The sequence below is a fragment of the Panonychus citri genome, unplaced genomic scaffold (genome assembly GCF_014898815.1).
Source record: "Panonychus citri isolate SS breed McGregor unplaced genomic scaffold, ASM1489881v1 Contig00141, whole genome shotgun sequence".
Classification (NCBI taxonomy): domain Eukaryota; kingdom Metazoa; phylum Arthropoda; class Arachnida; order Trombidiformes; family Tetranychidae; genus Panonychus; species Panonychus citri.
Window position 1 is genome coordinate 2,282,352 of NW_026515546.1, and position 21,968 is coordinate 2,304,319.

The 21,968-nt window shown below is 30.2% G+C and overlaps 2 protein-coding genes across 2 annotated transcripts in view; one reads left to right on the forward strand and one right to left on the reverse strand.

Annotated features, from left to right (window-relative positions):
• The window catches only part of LOC128395356 (allatostatin-A receptor-like), a 28,113-nt gene extending 23,455 nt beyond the window's left edge, over window positions 1–4,658 (reverse strand). The window contains exon 1 of the mRNA XM_053355767.1: window positions 3,870–4,658. The gene's annotated coding sequence lies outside the window, so the exon portion shown is untranslated. The remainder of the gene's footprint in view (window positions 1–3,869) is intronic.
• A 1,736-nt stretch (window positions 4,659–6,394) lies between these two features.
• Window positions 6,395–21,968, forward strand: part of LOC128395249 (mechanosensory protein 2-like) — a 50,188-nt gene continuing 34,614 nt past the window's right edge. The window contains exon 1 of the mRNA XM_053355653.1: window positions 6,395–6,777. Within this exon, the coding sequence (XP_053211628.1) occupies window positions 6,597–6,777 (181 nt within the window). The 5' untranslated portion in view covers window positions 6,395–6,596. The remainder of the gene's footprint in view (window positions 6,778–21,968) is intronic.

Consider the following 21,968-nt stretch of genomic DNA (forward strand, 5'->3'; position numbering starts at 1 on the left):
ACCACCCTCTTCTCATCAGTCTGAAAGTTAATAAACTCGCCAACTTCCTGTTTCAATTTTTATTTAAATTTTATCTACTCATTGAAAAGTTCATATTATATAAGAGTAAAGCTACAATTTCCTTAGGTTTTTTTATTCTCCATCAAATTGATGAAATTCATTGTCTTCTCATATGAATATCATGAAAACCAATGAGACGTGAGATGAGAATTACTTTGTTTTTTTTTCATCTCATCATAAAGGAGATGAACGATCTTCCTGTTCAGTTAAAACTCCAGGGTGAAAGGCTGTTTATCACCATCATATTATTATTATTATCAGAAAGTAGAAGAAGAGTAAACAAAATGTTACAATAAGTTAATATCATTTAGCTTGTTTATGTCCATGTTTCATGAAGCTGAATTGAATATCAGATAATCATGATAAGTATATAATCAAAAGAAAAAGGGGCAAAGTAAAGTTCCAATGTAATTCATGATGGTAGCTGAATTTCTCATGGTGATATTTTTTTTCTTCTTCTTCTTCTTCTTCTTCTTCTTATTCTTTATGATGTCACGTTTCTATTACTTATTTTAGAAAATACAAAGATTTCATCTTCTTTTTTCATGGTGAACCATCATCATGGTAAAATTAACATTCCTTTTTTTTCAACCAAATTAAGAACTTATGAAGATTATTAATGTTCCCATTATTATACAGATTAAAGAAACAATGTTTTCCCTTAAGATTATTATCTCAACCATTATCAGATCATCACCATGGACCCATGATGATAATTTATTATAACATTTATTTCATCAAAATTTTTACCTTTCAACTTGTATAACTTTTAATATAAATATGAGCTGCAATTATCGTTAATCAACTGAGCTTAAGTAAAATCAGTAAATTGATTAGATTTTCATTTATCAATTCAATTGATTACAAGTGACTTATCTCATACGATATAATCATCGGAATTAATTGTCTACTATTAACTTTCATCTAAGAAAATCAATTGATTAATCTTTGTAGAAAACGTGATTCTGTATTTCAATTAACAATCAACGATAATTAACTATTAGGTAGTAATTTTTTTTTCTTCAATTCTATTCATAATTTATTCTTGATCATAATCATCATTGAAATTATTGTTATTAGTTAACTATTCAAATAAAATACGATCAATATGATCATTTTGTGATTGCTAAATTAAAAACTTAAACTGTAATCATGTTTACTCAATTTTGCAACTTTAATTTGATAATTAATCTCATTATAATGAGATATTGGTGATTAAACTAATTTAATTTTTTGTTCCAAGTTAATTGTAAACTTTTAAACTAATAGAAAGTTACAAAATTCATTAATGAATAGGCAAAATTAACATCAACTGATTAAGTTTAAAATTTCACTCACGGAGTGAAAATTAATCTCGATGAATACAATTAAGATGATTAAAAATCAAATTTAACTAATTAGTTTATTATAATTAGAAAGGAAAACAATTAAACTGAAACATTTTACATTTACCTTGTTTTTGAATGGAAGATGAATATTGTTATCTTACAGTTCGAGCAAAAAAAAAAGCAAATTCTTATACGAAAGTTATACTGAACTTTTATGAATCTTTGGATTACTATTTATGTTGATAACATTACAAGTAATCAAATTCTTAACATGATAACTAATCATCGTCATCAGTAAGTCACAATGATGATGAGAAAGCTAAAAGTGATTGATGAAAAACAGATGAAAATATGATCTGAAGGAAAAAATCATCACCATGGAAACCAGAACGAAACTAATACTTAATCTATCTGGATGAACTTTTTTTCATACTTATTACAAACTAATATTCAACCTTCCATCATGTATGATAATACAATTTCCAGGTAAAACAAAGCATTAAGAGAAAATGATCATAACAATAAAAAAAAAGAACTGATATTCCAATATGATTATGTAGTCGTTATCGAGATTAAAAGTGATCAACATCATACTGAGAATATGTGAAGAAATAATCAAAACAGAAACAAAAAAGTAGAGACTTGAGTCTTTAAAGATAACAAAATATAATATCCACCGATGAGAAAAAAAAGATCTTCTCAACATGAAGATTATCATTAATGTTGAACTGACTGATTTCTCAGGAGTAAACAGAACTTTTTTACTCATTTCCTTTAACTGTCATTAAATCATGTAGGTTATATACTGAATATGTGAATGTGGGTAACAAAAAAACGACGATCAGTTAAACTACAAGTAAATACATGGAGAGAGAGAGAGAGAGAGAGAGAGACAATAACATAAATACCTTTTTGCATGACTTACCTGAGGCTTAAGTCAATGCTGAAATGTTATCAACGTTGAGATTTTCGGTTCCGAGATACTCACTCTGAGTGTCTTCAGATTTTATCCTTTTAGCATGAACATGATGTTTTAAGATGATAACAATAATATGACAAAGAAACTTTTTACTATCTAGAATTGACTGAAATGGGATAAAATTTTCCTTGCAAATGAAAATAATAACAACATTATTATACATTATCACTAGAGGGCAAAGTTACCTTTCAATGAGTAAATAATGAACTAAATGACAATAATGCTATCAGCTAATTTTGTCACATTATGATAAATGATTATATTTAAAAGACAATTAAGATAACTTGATTCTCATGATTGAATTTGTTAACCATGAGAGTGAGAAAAAAAATAACTGAGAGAAAATGAAAAAAGTTTCTCTCTTGTAAATCAACTGTTGATTTTGTCTGTTACCTTTTAATTTTCATCTTGTTGTATAATTGGAAAATGAAAGGTTACCTCGAGAGTTTAACTTGATTTTAATTGTTTACCAACAATCACTTTAACTGTGCAAGATTAATCATCATTGTGTTTGTAATGATTATCGTTAATTTGAGTAAACCGATTCACCCATGAAAATCACATCATGTAAAAGTGGGTGGCAGAGGATTTGTTTGGCTGAGATGAGAAAAAAAAGTTCCAATAGATTTTGTTTTGTCTCATTTTTACTTCTTGCTTGTAGTGGATAAAAGTTCATGGGGATTCTGATGAAGATTCTGAATGAAGGATAATTGATTGATTGGATAAATTGACGAGATTGACTCTTAGAGAAAACTTTAATCATCATCATTATCAACATGGAAATGATTGAATGAGGAAAAGGTGGGAAAAGTTTCGTACATAATCAACATTATTATTTTAATAGTTTCCATTAATCTGATTGAACATCAATCTATTAAATTAAATCAAAATAGAGAGATTAATTTGATTACATATTAAATTTCAATTTTCTAATTACGTAATTCTGTTTAATAAAAGGTTTTCATGGGGTTTCTTCATTAGTGAAGATAAAATTTTGGCTCAGATTTCCAAGTAGTGAGATTATGGAGGAAGACTAAAGGTGAGAATGATAAACAAAGTCAACAATTAAATTGATTAGCGAGAAACAGATAAACTTGTTAAAGTTAATTAAATCATTGTATCGTTCATTTAGTAATCATAATTAATTTACTGTTTATCATGATAATCAGATTCATTTGATGAATTGAATCACAACAGAAAGAATGAGGGAAAAAAAAGTTTCATGTTACTGATTTTCGAGATGAGAAATTTTTTCTCTTCTTTGGTTAATTGTTAATCTGATCCATTTTGTAACAGTTATAATCTAATCATCACAATTGAATAATTTAGATTAAATTTTTCATGTAGATAACATTGATTAGCAATAAAAATTAGATTAAGACTCGATGGATAAACAAAATCAATCACTTTCAATCATCGTATCAAGAGATGTTGATTTGATCAACTTAATCAAATCACAAACAATTAATGGGTCAATAATATTATGATTACATGATACTTACATGGTATTAAGCTGAGTGTTGATAAAGAGAAAGTAATTGAGACTGTAAAGTGATTTAAGTTGATTGTTAAGTACGAATATTGTCCTGAGATTGAGGATTAAAGGTGATCAAGTGTCCAGTCAGTCCACTGGAAGGTAAATCACATGGAATCACAATTAATGTTCACTGAACTTTTTTTTTCAATCCCTTCGGAACTCTGAACTTGGATTAACTTTGATTAATTATTCTTATTGTGGTGATAATGAGTCAAAATAATGCTGAGTATGTTGATTAATAGTTAATGATGATTAATGGATAACTTATTGATTTCGATTTGTTTACAATGGTTGTAATTGTTGTCGTTTAATATATAATCACACTGTTGTTTCTCAAACTATTAAGATAAAGTTATAATGAGTTAATGATAATGATAATGATGATGATGAGCAAGAATCCGATATGAAACTGAATTAAACCGAGTGGTGAATAAGAAAAGAGATAGAGATAGAGAGATGATAAACAAAAAATCGATTATTTCAGTATAATCTTATTCCAACATGAATTGAACATGATCATTGGTGAGAAAAAAAGTTTTACCATGAAAAAAAACGACATGGAATTGAGCATGGATTCTGAGTGACTCCTGGAGTTAGAAACAGTAAATGCAAAGATGATGAAGAAAAAAAACTTAATCATGTTTAATTTAATCAATTACAGACTATCTTTGCCTCTTCTCATGACGTTTATCATCATAAACATCATGGGGTTCATAGCTAGTTCTGAGCTTATCAACTTGTTTAACTGAACTTTTGTCTCCACATGGAAATTCAATATCATTTGGTTTCTTTTTCCTTGATCTCTTCCCTTACTAATCTGATAGTTACTTCATGTTTACCATGATTAAAGCCATTTTTTCAATCATCATTTCTGAACAGTTGAGAGTAATAAAATATCAAATTTCCATGTTAAATCATTCACTTCATGATAAACTTTCGTTTGTCAAGACTTGGAAATTGGATGAAGAGAAAATCGTTTTTTTCAATTGCCTTAACCCAACTTCCTTAGAAATCTGTGCTAAACTTGAGAGGATTATTGAAATCGATTTGATAATTATATGTGGTGACAGTTTTTCAATTTCCAGTCAATCGAGTTGAGCCCGCGAGGTGCATTTTTCACCGATAATTTTCATCTTATTTGATTGTTGTTTTTTTAATCTTCTTATTTAATGGTGTTGATAGAAATCAGATGGAATTCTGTTGAAATCTGACAACTTTAAGCATGGAGATTCAATCTCTAACTCGCCTGAGGTTATTCCTTGTTCTCTTTTGTTCAAGTAAATACTTTACACTTAAAATTTAAGTTCTGATTGGTATTCAACGATTATAAAAAGGTCGATCTTTTTCTTATTCCATCATTTGATTTAACATGATAATAAGAGATGTTTTTTTCGTCGATACATTCTATTAGGAACTTTATTTCTTGAGCTTCTTATTCATTGGAACTAGTCTAGACTTTGAAGAATTTTTATTCATAATATTCTGTAGGAATTATACATGAATATATATACAAACTGATTTCAAAATCATATTTTCATGGGAAAGTTCCTCTGTCCATTTGAAGACACTATTTAACCCTGTAAACATGATGTTAATCAACTGAGCTTGACTATTAGATGGTAAGGTTTAATAGACTGAATCCACTTTTGGAACTTTTGACTTTCGTGTTCATTGGTTTTCTCAATAACTCGGAACATTTTTTTTCTTCTAAATTTTACATGATTGATTTTTCTATCAATTTATTCAGTCGAAATTTCAACCGTGGGAGAAAATCAGAGGAGAGATTTAAATCTCTTACAGGGAATAACAATTCATAATGATATGACTCTTTTGATAAGTAAATAATTTATGATTCGAAAAAAAGTTTTCGAAAAAAGTTAAAGAAGGAAAAATTCAATTTATTACATTTCCATGTTATCTCAGAATTTCAGAATATCAACTATTCACTTGTATGATTCGTGTTGATAATTCTGCGTCCTTCTACTTTACCATCGTTTCTTTTATGATAAAAACTTTGGAAAAAAGTTTTCCAACGAAAGTTTCGAATTTCACTCAACAGATGGCAGCACAAACCTCGCAATTTCGAAACAAAATCGATCAAGTTTAATTGTTCCGTCATCTTGATTATTCAGATCAAATAACAAAGAAAGTTAAGTTCTAGGAACAGCCAATAGAAACGGAAATTGTATTAATTAGTTATCACGTTGCTAAAGGTCATATTTATTAATAGAATAATTTTTTTTTCGAATGGATTGGAATTCGATTCTTTTAAGCTTCGAAAACTCTTGCGAACGTCTGAGAGAGGGAGACACATCTTTAACTGAGAGAGGAAATAAGTTCGAGTTGAAGACAGAAGATGAACTTTAAAATTCGAAGTAAAGAGCATGAGCGAAAATCGAAGAAAAACTTTTTTTCTCTACATTAACCTATTCTCACTTTCTTTCATCATCTTTTTCTCATCGTCATCATCTTCATCATCATCATCGTGATCATCATAACAGTCTCTCACCAAGTTACCAATGTATTAGAATAAAAGAAAAAGTTTTCTTCTCAATCGAAACGGATTCACTTTTATAGCAATGAACTTTTCTGTGACAAACTAATTAACCAACAAATTAACATTGTGATTTATAAAAAGAAAAAGTTGTTTCAACAATTAACACTCAACATCTAATAAACAAGTTAATTCACAATGAATAACGAGAATGCTAATGTTCAATATAACTACGAGATGCCTAGAAAAGGAGGAACAATCCCATCACCGGAATCAAGTATGAGTCCAGGTTATCCACCAGAATCAGCATTTCGAGGTCCCAATGCTAATCCTAATCCTCATCCGCATCATCACCTTCATCAGACCACCGGATATGTCAGTAAGTGAAATGTTTAAAATTCAACAGCAAATATTTTTTTTCCATATCACAACAATCAACATTTACCATCAACGCAATGAAGCTTTGAGAGTTACAATGATCAATATTGACGATTTATAAATAAGTTCAACAAGATTAACTTTTCATGATAATCTGATTTTCAGAATCTCTCTCTCTCTCAACTATTTTAAAGAAAAATGTTTAAATCAACGATTTTCACTTCTCTCGTGGAGATAGAGATGGAGATGATGATGATGATGATGACCATTTCTATTGCTTTTCTTTTCTCTTCTTCTCCTCATCCCTATCATCTTCTTGGCTACATTTCAATTACTCGGTTGAACCTCAGCAATTAACGTAACTTAAGCCAACGAAACTTATTCTTGGCTCAATCAAAAGAGAGCAGAAAAAATTTTCAAACTCTTTTTTTTTCCTATCCAGGGCTCTGAATCTTTGGTAACATCTAATGAGGATAATGATTATTATCGTCATCATACAAGGTTCACTTTTTGGTATTAATTTAAATTCTGTATTCTCAATAATAGTTTAATCTAATTGTTGTTGTTGCTGTTTTTACAAAATTTAGAGATTCAATTGTTTACATGCAAGTAATAAATTTCTGTTTCATGATTAAGGTGATTAAGGATTTTTTTTTCTCTCTTCAATTAATTACTTTAACATTAACAAAATGTTTAAGGTGTTTAATTATTCAAACAATTAAGTTAAACTATTGATTAATTTATTCTTTTAGTTAATGTAAATCACTAATCTGCTGAAAGGATTTACCATGATAATGATGATTATCTGATTGATTTTCCATTCAAGTCTAACAACTTTTGATACAAATTTCTAAACCCTTTGAATGATATTTGAGTTTCTTGAATGAAAATTGGAACAATTTTTTCATTCCAACCCAAACAACCAGATCCATTCATTAGGATGTTTACACCTTGAGCTTCATGAGTTTTTCATGATGAAATATGATGAATGATTTTCAAGCTTCAAATCCGTGAAAATGAATGAAATTTTACTATTAACGAGAAAAAAATGAATGCCAACTACACATGAGATGATTAAGATTTGGATGATTATGATAATATGGATGAAGAAAAAATTATCTTGTACCTTTTTTTGTTCATTCTGATAATTAACTTGAACTGAAACATTCCACAAGTTCATCATCATCATGAATGAAAAATAACATGATATCCTAATCCACTAACAATCAACATTATTGTTGATGAGATTAGTGAAACAGGAAAAATAGAAAATTTCTTCAAACTTAAAGATTAAGATTAGTGGAAATAAATCTCTCTCCATAAATTCAAGAACCCTGAGTAATTCTTATAATACAATTTTCACAGATTATCTCAACATCTCTGAACAACAGAGGATCTATTCATCGCCATGTAGAACTTGTTAATCTGTTAAATGAATTCAATTTCGGGTGATAATCGAATTGTTAATTCATATTAACCTGATGGACGATTGAAGATCAAATTTTTCTCAGCAAAAAGTTCTTATCGATGAAATTAAAGTCCCATCAGTATCATGATCTTTATTCATGTATATGTAATGTTTAACTTGAATTTAATAAGAATTAGTGGAAAATAGAATGTCTTTCTGAAAGTCAATGAATTTTCTCAGAAAGTAAATAATTTCAATGAAAGTCAATGGATTTTCACCATAGACTCAATAATAAGATGAATTTTGAATGAATTTTCAAGAAAGTTATTAACTAATTTGTTTAAATGAATGAAATTGAATAAGATTTGGAGAAACGATTTAAGTTTAATGTGAATAATGGTTGCAATTGGTGATTTTGGTGAACATTAGTTAATTTGGTTGTTGAATCAGAGTAATTAAAGTTTTTAAAAAACTGATTAATTGTTTAATCGTTGATTGTCCTTTTATACTGGTAATCACACATCAGCTTAGTCGGGATGATTTAGTTAATCATATTCCACAATTAAGATATTAACCATTGGATTATAATTAAGAGTTAGTTACAATCAACATTAAACAATTAACAATTTAGAGGAAAGAGAAAAAGAAAGAAGGGAAAATATTAATTACTTTCTCTTTCTCAATAAGAACAATTAGTTAATTGTAAAATTAACTATTGAGTAAATGGTGAATAAGAATTCAATTTGAATAACTATTGTTACCATGATGACATTACATCCCCCCGATTAAAGTGGGAATTACCGTCACCAATATTAATTCAAATGGCTGAAAATGGAGAAGTTGATTGAGAAAATAAAATTATCGGGTGGGCAGAAAAGGATGTAAACTCAGTATAAAACATCGAGCTATTAACATGAAAGTAACTTTTTTAGAAAGAGAAAGGTTGAAAATGGTAGAATCCCAATTTTTATGTTTTAATTGCTTAAATTGTCGCCGCAATTTAGTTAATTGTTAATTTGTCTATGGGATTTTTAACATGGGGATTTTTTGGTTCACCTTTTTTAGCATCCAAAACGACTATGGCAAATTTTGAAAAAAATGCCATAACTTTTAGGTCTTTTAATTTATTAGAACCAAACCAAGTCTATCCTAACGCTTTTTACTTAAGCTTTGGATTGGCATTTTTTTCATCTTTGTAAAGTGACCAGAAGCCGATTTATAGGGGAAAAAGGCCAATTTTCGACGGAAAATTAACCTTAATTTTGGATTATAATATCCCAGAAGTCAGAACTTTTTAAATCGTAAGAGTTTGGTCAATATCATTTTCAACCTTCTACTTTCTAAAAAAATTGCTTTCATGTTAATCGCCCTGAGTTTTATACTGAGTTTACATCCTTCTGCCACCATAAAGAATACAATTAAAATTATCAAATTAGATTATGTTGATTTTATGGGTGTAAGATATTTTGAATGAATTTGTTCTGTTATAAAGGTGATTCAGATTTTGCAATATTATAAATATATTGTATATTTATTAATGACTCTGAATGGGCCTAATGAATTAGGATCAATTACGATTATTTATTCCAGTTAAATTTTTGACATAAACTTTATCATTTTCTTTGAATTGATAATCTTTATGATTTTTGAGATAAATTATCTTATTTTTTTCATGATATTTTTGACTATTTTCATAAGCTTGAATTCGAGCTTCATGCAAAGGAGGAAATTAACCTCACAATTCGAAGGCAAAGTACCATTAAGCAAGTAATTCGGTGTAAATTCAGTAACTGAATGAGGTGATGTGTATTCATCTATTGAGCGTTGGAGAAATTTGATCCAACCAAAACGTAGTATTACTTATCATTCTGATTCTAATTTTGTCAATGATGGTATTTCCTACTCTTTCACAAATACCATTACACTGAGGTGATGATTTTGGTATGAATTTGATTTGAATGTTTAAATTAGTAAGAAAATCAATGAAAACATTTGAGGTGATTGATGAATACTGATCTGCAACAATTACTTTTGGCTTATCAGTTATCATTATTTTGTGAATTAAATTAATAAATTCAGTTGTTGTTTGACGATTTGAGCCAATTGCCCAAACGAATCGTGAGAAATGGTCGATTGCAATATGGATATATTTCTTTTTAGATTTATATCCATTTAATCCACAAATTGTATCAATTGATACAAATTCAAATGGTGATTTGGATGGACCGAATTGTCCGAATTCACTTATTAATTTCTCTCTTCTTGTTTTACCTAATTGGCAAAAGTGATTATTGAAATTAATTACATCGTTGGTCATTCCAGACCAAGTGTACATCCAACTAATAATTGTTATCATTTGCGAACACAATATGTCCGAACTGATCATGAACTTTGTCCATAAGAGTTTCTTTTAGATTCTCAGAATGATGATTTTTCATTATTATTTTATCATTTTTAACTTTGAGCCCATTTGATTGATGAAAACTTTTCATTCAATTTTAAGTTGATTTGTGAATTTTGATTGACTCGATGTCAATAAAGTTAACTAATTTTATGGAGATTCAATTTCATCAGTTAGAATTGGATCTCTTGATAAGTAATCTGCCTCATTATCGATTCCTGAGGTTGTTTTATAACAAAATTGTATTGAGAAGGAAAATGCCCAACTGAATAATCGGCTATTGGGTTTTTTAATTTTTTTGATTGCTTTCAATGCAATATGATCTGTAATGACCAGAAATTTATGATCAATTAGATAGTGATGCCAAAATTTGATTGATTCAACTACTGCTAAGCATTCAAGGTGAGTTACCGGATAATTTTTCTGGTAATTAGTTAATTTCTTTGAGAAATAACCAATTGGATGCAATTGGTTATTTTGATCAGGTTGTTTTAGAACAGCCCCGATTCCTATCGTGCTCGCATCAGTTTCAAGAATCAATTCAGCATTTGGATTGAACATTTTAAGAATAGGTTCAGTGGTGAGTAATTTTTTTACTAAATCAAATGAATTTTGACAATTGGAATTCCAATTGAATTTTGTTTCTTTTCTCAATAATGAATGTAGAGGTTCTAGGATTTCAGTGATTCCCTGTATAAATTTTCTGTTGTAATTGATTTTGCCTAAAAATCGTCTCACTTCTTTGATCGATTTAGGAGGTGCGAGTTTGAGAATAGACTCGATGTTACTGTGGAGTGGGCGAATCTCATTGAGGGATAATTGGTGACCTAGATAATTTACTTTTAATTGTGCGAATTTACATTTTTCGAAATTCAGTTTCAGTCCAGAATCTGAAACTGCTGACAACAATTGTTGTATATGATTAATGTGACTCGATAAACAAGGTGAAAAGATGATAATATCATCAATATAATTGTGACAGAATTCTGTTAATTGGTATTTTTCGAGTAAATTTCTTATTGAACGTTGAAAAATGGAACATTTTGAGACCGAATAGCATAACTGTCCATTCATAGTGGCCATTTGAGTAATGAAAGCGGTCTTATGAATATCTTCAGTTCTAACTTTTATATGCCAAAACCAGACCCATCGAATACACTGAAATACTTATTATCATGAAGACTATCAATTATATCTTCAATTCTTGTTGATATTTATCCTATCGTCTTATCGTTCAATTTCCTGTAATCTATACAGAATCTGGTTTTTGCATTGTCTTCTTTTTTATAAGCTAGAGTAACTGGAGATGCATAAGGTGAGAACGAATGTCGGATTAAATTGTATTTTAACAAATTTTGAATCTCTTGATTAATTGTACTTTGTTGTTCGATTGATGTTCGATAAGCTTTGCTGTTTATGGGGATTTTTGATTCTAATTCAAGAATACATTCAGAATTCTCAAGACAACCGACATTAAATTTGTTGTTACTAAAAACATTTTCAAATTTTGTTAGCAGTCTGAACAATTCATCAGATTCAATTGATTGTAATTTTGAATTGATATCGATGAGAAAATTATCTGGTAATTGACAATCATGATTTATCAATTGAATTAGAGTTGGTTGAGTTGTAGTTGATGCTTGAGAAATTGAATAATCTGGATCACATTTCAAATTATACTTATAAATATTATCTAATCCCAATAAAATATCAACACAATCTAATTCAGTTACATTAATTAAAATTAATTTAGTGATTTTTCCAATTCGCAATTGGATTTGAGCGAGACCTGAAACTGAGCCACTTCCAGTTAACGTTGAAAATGTTTGATTTAAATTTTTATATTGAATTTGAAAATTATTGATTAGCTTATTACTAATTAAACTGATACATGATCCTGGATCAAACAGAATTCTGAGTTTTGATTCATTTAAATAACCAGGAATTATTATATGAAAGGGCTTTGAATCAGGTCTACTCATTAGTTTAAACAATTTCTATTAATAATTTCATTACCATTATCATCAATTTCTTGTTCGTCATTGTCTTCTTTGGTAACGAAATTCATTGATCGGATTCCATTGGCATTTTCCTTTCTCAGAGGACAATCAGAGCAATGAAACTGGCCTGGTTTACCAGCTTTAATACACACATAACAGGACCTTTGGGTTCGATTTATTACCGAGCTGACCATTAGAATAAAATGTCTTTTCTTTTGGATTCAAATAATGAGAATTCTTATGCGAGGAATTGGAATTTTGGTAATTGAGCTATATTCTAGAACACCTACCGTTGCAAATCGTCTTGAAACACCAGTGTATAGCCTAACATATAGGTCATACATATGGATGGAATTTCTGCGAAACTTTTGGTTCAGAAGATACAGATAATCAAAAATACATTTTTTATAGGAGTCTATGGAGAAAATAAAGTTTTCTAGCATGTCAAAAATTTCTAGAACAATGTTTTGATAGCATGTATATATTAGTATGATGATGTTATGTGTGAAATTCAAGGTTCTGAGTGACTTGGTTGTGTGGGTAAATTGCATGAAAGTGTATTTTCACTGTTTTCTTAGATTACTATTGAACCGTGAGTCAAGCACACTCAAAATTTAGTACATATTATTCTCAAGGTCAAACTTGCTAGTCAAGGTCATTTAAAGGTTGTCACTATATTTTTGTTTTAGGCTTGTTTATGTGGATATTTCAATGATAATGGTAATATTGACTTTAACTATGCATGGACTTCTGAATGTATACATTCGATGGAAATATGAGTTGAATAATATATGTAATGCGCTGCATGATGTAGGGTCAATAAGAAATGTTGAGATTAATGATCAAATGTCGCACCGCAATTTTTGACCTGCCCCGCCCTTCAGGTGGGCGTGGTCGCGTAGCGACCACGCCCACTGAGGAGAACGAGTCAAAAAATTTCACTTGATCAGCCCACAGAGGTGTTTAAGTGATTGTACTAGTTATTCTCTTCTATATCTAAAAGTGTTTGAACTACTTGTGCGTCACAAGGAAAGGCATCTATTGGCTGTTTGCATGTACAACTAATAATTATGAACTTTGTTCAGAAACTACTTTCTGAAAAACAAGACGGATACTTCCCAAAATAAGGTCTGGTTAGTTGTTGCTAGTCACATTTAAAGACTTCGGCAAGTCTCAGTGCAATCTTGATAACTTCTAGCTTGCACTTGATGGAATGACAAAGTTCTAAATATTTCTGAAGCATATCCTGTACCAAGTAATCACACAGTACGCATGACATAGCCTGAGATATTGATTTCTCATAATTTTATTGCATTTCAAGCAACAGGCGATTCAGTTGACTACAATCAATTCAGTGCTGCCATCTGATGCATGATAATCACCATAATCAGCGCAAACTTCAACACAATTAAATTGCTGTTCTGAGTAAAAATTTGAAACTCCTTTGATTATGAAACGACCTGACTAGTAGTTTGACCTTGAGAATAATATATAAATTTTGAGTGTAACCATTCTGGTTCAATAGTAATCTATGAAACTGATGGCCACTTTTCATCAATTCCTACACAATCACTCAGAACTTGAATTTTCACATATCACCTGTACTGTGTACATGCTATCAAAACATGGACTAGAATTTTGACATGCTAAACATTTATTTCTCATGAACTCTATGTAAAAGTATATTGATATATATCTTCTGAACAAAGATTCCGCTGAAAATCCATGTAACCTATGACCAGGGCTACACAAAATTTCAAGACAATTTTGATTCTGGTCTTCTAACCAGTTGATTCTCTGCCGTTTTAGCAATGAGTATAAAACGAGAATAATCGTAAACTTGATGCCCGAGAAACAATTTCTTAATTCCTCCTGACAAATGGTCAATCATCAAGGAACTTTCTTGCTCTTCAGTTAATTTAGATAAATTAGCCAATCGTCTTTTCCTTTCATAATAATCTTCAACATCCTTCGTCTGGTATATTGAGTCTACAAAATTCTACAATTGGATCAATTACTTTAACACAAACCGATTGATTAATTTATTCTTAATTGAATTCAGTTATTATCTTCCCGACAATCCAAATAATAATTCAATGCTTCTTTTCCTAAGTATTCACAGAAATTCAGCATTTCAAATTCTGACCATTTATATCAGACATAATAGATTCATAAAGCTTAACCCAATTCTCAATGGTAACTGATTTATCTTTACCATCAAATAAATGATTTGGGTCGATAAACATGGTAAGTTTGTGATGATCTACAAAAAGATGGTTGTGGTTGTGGATGAGGAGGTGCAAAGATTTATATCTTGGGATGAAGTTGATTGAAATCTTCATCTGAGCTCATCCTGTCGACTTGTAATTTTAACTTGAATTTAATAAAATTAGTGGAAAATAAGAATGTCTTTCTGAGAAAGTCAATGAATTTTCTCAGTAAATGAATTTCAATGAAAGTCAATGGTTTTCTATAGACTCAATAATAAGATGAATTTTGAATGAATTTTCCAAAGTTATTAACTTTGTTTAAATGAATGAAATTGAATAAGATTTGGAGAAACGATTTAAGTTTAATGTGAATAATGGTTGCAATTGGTGATTTTGGTGAACATTAGTTAATTTGGTTGTTGAATCAGTAATTAAAGTTTTTAAAAACTGATTAATTGTTTAATCGTTGATTGTCCTTTATACTGGTAATCACACATCAGCTTAGTCAGGATGATTTAGTTAATCATATTCACAATTAAGATATTAACCATTGGATTATAATTAAGAGTTAGTTACAATCATTTAAACAATTAACAATTTAGAGAAAGAAAAGAAAGAAGGGAAAATATTGTACTTTTCTTAATAAGAACAATTAGTTAATTGTAAAATTAACTTCTAGTAAATAATTGAATAAGAATTCAATTTGAATAACTATTGTTACCATGATGACATTACATATATTTACAATTTCCATGTAATTTTGATCTAAATTAAAATTAGTAATCATATCATTGGAAGATTAATTGTAAACTTTGCCTGTTTAATTTGCTTACCATTGTAATGGTTTATCAAGACAAAGGCTTTAAATTTGTTTGATTATCATGAATAATGAACTGAAAAAGTTCAGGGAATTAGATAGATTCAGAGAATCCGAATAGGAAAGGAAAAAGTTCTTGTAGAACAAAAAAAACTGAGTTAATTCAATGTTTTAATGAATGAAACGTGACAACGAATTAAATTAATTGTAATCCTTTTGATTAAATAGATTGTATCAAATTTGAATTAACAAAACGTTTAAATTTTATCGAGAAAGTTAATCAATTGTTCATGAGAGTCACGAATTAATTGTCATCAAGTTACTAACGATTAAGAATCGTCAATGATACATTTTGAATTTCCTTCGTCAAGTTTTAATCAAAGTTAATCGAAACCTAAATAATCTGATCAACGATTAATTTTTTAATCATTTTGAACTTTATAAAACAATTGATATTGAATATATTATAATAAATATTGAATAAAAAAAGTTATCTACTTGTGATAAAATCAATTGAATTTTCATCAACTAAATATTAAAGTTTTATCTTCACCTTGGTGATAGAAATGAAAGTCAATCATGATGATCAACTGTTACTACTGGACATTGGTCATCAGAGTTTTTTAAAAATCAATATAATTTACCTTTAAGTGACCAGAACATTTTTTTTCAGTCAATTCAAGGTTAATTATTTCAAAACCGATAATAACAACAAAAGTTTTCTTGTTACCAACAACAAATACAACAATTAGATAATAATAATCATAGCAATCAACTATTAATAAGTTGTGATGTTTTCAAATGATAACAAGGTTACATCAATCAATTAGGAAAGAAATTGAATCAATTATCAATTAAACCGTTGGCGAAATTGAACATTTTACCTTTTTCGAGCTTGTGTCAAAAGTTATTATTATAATTCTTGTTAGAACCTTTTCGACTTTGTAATTACATGGTAATTCTTCAGCAAATAATGAGAGAGAAAAAAACTGGAAAAATTCTGAGACTTTAAACTTTTTCTCCTTCCATGTATTAGCTATAAGACTAAGGCATCATGAGTATTACCATGAATCTTTTTTTTTCCATGTACAGTTATTTGCTTTTCCCATAAAACATTATGATCATTATTCAAATTGTTAGATGATCATTGGAATAATTTATCTTCTCATATCTAGACAATGTAACTCATCATCTTTTTCATCATCATCATCATCATCATGGTGTTTGTTGATGGAAGAGACAGTTTTTCTCCCTAAGCAAAAATGGAAAACATAAATCACCGGATTTCGAGTTGAAATTGGAAGAAATCAACGAATCAACTTGACGACCATCTTAGTACATTATTATTGTCACTTTTTTTTCTGTGTCTTGGTTTCTCTCTCATTGCTTCCTCATTCTATATAATACCTTGTTCTACCCACCCTCCTGCCCCACCCACTACTTTTCTAATCTCACAGATAGACTTTGAAATGAGAGGAAGAGAAAGAGGAAAAAAACTAACAACCTTCAATTGTAATTCTTAATGGAAAACTTTTTTCTCTTCATCTTCATCTTTCCATCCAAAGGGATGACATGAAAACGTCTTAAATATAAAATGATAACCATGAAGATGACGATGATAAAGATACAGTTAAGGTGTCAATTGAAAGAAGAGACCCAGTTAATCTTATATAAACTTCATCTTCTCATCTTATCATCATTTTATGATATTATGATGTCTCTCTCTCTCTCTCTCTCTCTCTCTCTCTCTCTCTCTCTCTCTCTCTCTCTCTCTCTCTCTCTCTCTCTCTCTCTCTCTCTCTCTCTCTCTCTCACTAATATCATCATCATTGGGAAGCCAATAAAATTGATATTATCTCAAAGGAAAACAAGTTTCATCATCTGAACTTTTCTCATCATGAGGATTGAAAACCATTTCCAAAACTTTGATTGTTAAAATTTCATGTAACATGTTGCAAACGATTCAAAAGCTATCTCAGAATTCAAAGTATTTATTATTAATAGATTGAAAATTGAACAAAAAATGTTACATTTAAACGTATTAATAACTAATCAAGGAATGATGTTTATTATTCATTATCCAATTTGATTGTTTATAATGAAACAATCTAATTTAGGCTTCAATAACTAAATCAACGTTTTTCTATCACCATGAGTCAATAACTTGTTACCATTGTTATTTAAATGTGAACTGTTACTCTGATTTCACATAAAATCAATTCAATCAGTATCATGAACCATGAGGATGATTATGATGATGACGATAATCAATTGATTCAGTTGAGAAAGTTCAATTTCCGTACTATTATCATTGTTTGCCTTCATTTGATACTATTTATCATCATCACTAAAATATAAGCTAATATCATACATGTGATATGATAAGTAATATTCTGGACATTGGTCATTGTTTCACTTTGTGTCATTGACCAGCACAGTGAGTTGACAGTTGATGATGATGATAACTCCAAATGAAAAGATCAAGATAAAGATAATGATGATAAAAATGAACATTTCCAAGCGAACTAAATAATAATCCTTTTCCGCTTCCAGTAGTGATCAGAAAAAAATTTACCCATTAGAACAACAAACAAGCTCATATAAGCTTCATTCCCTGATTAGATCATATTAATAATTTAGAAAAACACAGCTACTTCTAGCATTCGTTTTCTATTGGTGATTACTCGAAAAATACTTAGCCGATAGGGTCAATATTTCGCTTATACAAAATTGCACGATACTTAACATACGAGAGATTCATCTCGTTCATTGTCTCAAAATCCGACTTATATTATCTACTCTTGACAGTGTTTGTCATGTGCTCTTTTATAAACATACCTTCAAATGACTTTGATCTGACCATGTGACAGTTGAGTATCTCTCAAACTCGTATCACTCGAGTCTGTAGGACATATATATATGTACATATATACACAATTTTCCTCATTTAACTGAACTTCTTATTCGATGTGCTAACAACAATACGAAAAATGAGCTGGTGGTTAACCTTAGAGAAGACAACAATCTAAGACTTTATATCAATGGTAATGTTAAAGTTAAGGCGAGAGATATTAAATTTTCTGTCATCACTCATACCAGTGATCAATTCATCTACCTGATTAACAACAAGCCATGGTGGGACAACAACCTGATGAGGATTAAAAAATACTACAAATATCCTAAAGCCCATCTTATTTATCATAAATTCAATATTCTCTCACTTCAAGAGAACGAAGAATTCATAAGAAAATCAAATATTCAAATGGGAATCATAAGGATCAACTCGGTAAAGCAACTCGTTGATGGATTGGTGAGAGTCTCATTCTCTGTTTCCGATGAAAGACGACTGAATAGGGACAACTGGAATCTTGTGATTGACAACTGTAATTACAAAATAGCTGATGACATTCACTATGAGCAATGCCCTAGGTGCATTAAATATTACAAGATCTACAAACAACATTTATGTTCCACAGAACCAAAGTGCTCAAATTGCTACGATAATTTGGACAATTTTGAAAAAGAAAACTTCAGGTGTCGCAAAATTAGCTTTTGTGGTAATTGTCACGAAAACAACTTCTCGTCTTCTCATATCAACAACAAAGTCAATCAATGTGAAGCGTTTGAAACGAGTGTGAGAAAAGGCATTAAAAACACTGCCTTTCCAATCGACACACCACTAAAAATCGCAACCTTTGCTCCTGTCAAGAATTAAATAGGTGGAAGCAACATAATCGATCAGCCAGCTGCTTACTCGACTTCCAAAAACAATAATTTCTATCCAATGTTTACTTTATTCTTTTCATAAGAAAACAAATAACCGAAAAACAAATCTCCGAAAACAATTACAAAGTCTCATCTCTAAGAACAAAACTGATTAAGTTTCATCTCAACTAATTGTAAACAAATAACAATTGTTACAATAATTACTTTTTCTCTTTTTTCCTCTCGCACTTACTACAGTTACAGCCTATAATCAATAAAGTTCATGAACATTAACAAAGTAATAAAATTTACAATTCCAAAATTCCTTTTCATTCCATCTCTTCCTTCTTCTATTGATATATACTCTCTAATTTTCTTCTCCTCTCTAATTTTCTTCTCCACTCTCTCATCACTATTGCCTCCAAATAACCTCTGACCTGAAGCTCCTTTGACACTTTGAAAAAAATAAACTTAAACATTCAAACACTTAAATATTATTGCTCGTCAAGCGTAAGAAACAGTAGTAATTTTAATAGTGAAGACCATGGCACTTGTTGACTGTGACACAACTGTAACTTGTATTGATGATAATGCTATCATCATTGTGATGAATGTCAATCGCTGTGTCACATTAGAGGCAACTCATCAAAGACTAGAATTCTTCAATCCGGTCATTGTACGTGAACAATTTCAACACCTACAACTCATTGATCCCCAAGGAGGCGAAGATGAGATAAGTGACGAAGCTATTCTACGTGGAATCTTTTTTGACTTTAATTCACTAAATCAGTGCCTATCGGATCTTATCACGATGAATTATCAATTCAGAATCTTCAAAATGACTCGATACCTCTTTGAAACTGTTCTAAAAGTGAGTGATGTAATTGAACTACTTCTTGAATTGGGTAAAAGAGAATTTATTGTAATAAAAACATTGAATGGTTTTGATGTTTTTCTTACAAAACATCTAAACATTACAGAGAATGAAATGTTAAGTCAAGGCAAGATAGATGTTACTGTAATCGAGATCAATTAGCTGGTTGTTCAGGAAAAGGCTCTCCAAATTGTATTAACACTCGTATACAAGTAACATCGCGCCAAACCTGGAGAACTATGTAAGAATAATTCATCATGAATGAACGACACATGTCGATAACAACATCCTCCTCGCTGAGTCCGAACTCTGTATAATATGTGTGATAAGGATTGAGTACGAATATGTCACATAACAAACATCGAACCAGATAATTAGCATGCTCAGCAAAAGCCTGTCCATCCTTGTCCACAAAGAAAATGTAACGATGATTTTCATAACTGTAATTTGCGTGTCCATGGAATCTGAGAAAATCCTCAATTAATGGTAATCTGTTTGAAGGAAAAATAAAAAACGCTCTTATTGTTGAAACTTGATTAAGACTTAGAACTTTTGTATAAAGTAAAGACATTTTCATTTACTATTGAGATGGTCACTCCACTACAACTTAATAATATATGTTCTCACTTTGCTTTTATTCACATAATACTCTGTGCTTTACCGTTAGTCTCACTAAAACAACTGAACTTTGAACTTGACTCCTTCAACCTGACTAACTCTGAGCCTTGCCTTCCAACAATTAATGTTACACTATATGAAATAATATTGACTCAATGTTTTCTACATCTTATAGATTGAAAATTAAAAAAAAAAAGAAAAACGAATATGATCAAAATTCTAATTTAAGTAATTGTGAATTGTGAATTAAGCAGGGAATATGCAACTAAATTTAACTTGTGTTAATTTTAGAAAACGTGTAAACAACAATCACCTCATTTCTCTACTCAAGAACAAGGACAGATTCATTGTTGCCTCGGAAGACTGTGATCTAAATCCCCTTGAGGGAAAAATACTTGGTGACAATATTAGTGTAACCGTACCCAAACAATGGAAAGTTGTACAGCTTCAAATGGTAAGTCATAGGATTATTTGCGTAATGGTTAACCGTCGTAGTCATTATCTGAATGTAATCGGCTCGTATTGCTCACCTGGAGACTCAAATACTATGATGAAACTGACCAGCTTCATGGCCAACCTGGACAAACAGATACCAACTATTTTGATGGGTGATATGAATACGGAATCCATTGTTTGGACAAACAAGCCTAGAAGAGTGAACGGTGTGACAAAAGAATGTATAAATGCATTTGAAACCGTTTTAGTTAACAACAAAATGATTAGCACCTTACCAAAAAACGAAATGGGACGAACTCGTGTTAGTGATACCTCATCGTCAAGTATAGATGTTGTTCTGACCAATCTTAACGTTCTCAAATGTGATTTCAACCTATTTGACATAACGGGTCTTGATCACAAACTCATTGATGTAAGATTGCTTGTTAAGCTAGGTGTTAATAGACCACTAAACACCCTAACCAGAAACCGAATCGCGGTGTATGGTAATTGCAATCTTCGCGTGAGCGAAAATATTGAGCTGATGACTTGTGAACTTATGAATATGGGTATACCAATCAAACATCGTAATGAGCGAACAGGAAACAGGAGAACTCGTAGAATTAAGAAAAAACTTAGTCGAGAAAAGCTGACTGAAAACAATTGTGCAAATGAGGACTTGAGAAAGAAATTGATCGAAAGCCTGAGAAAATCAGATAATGCA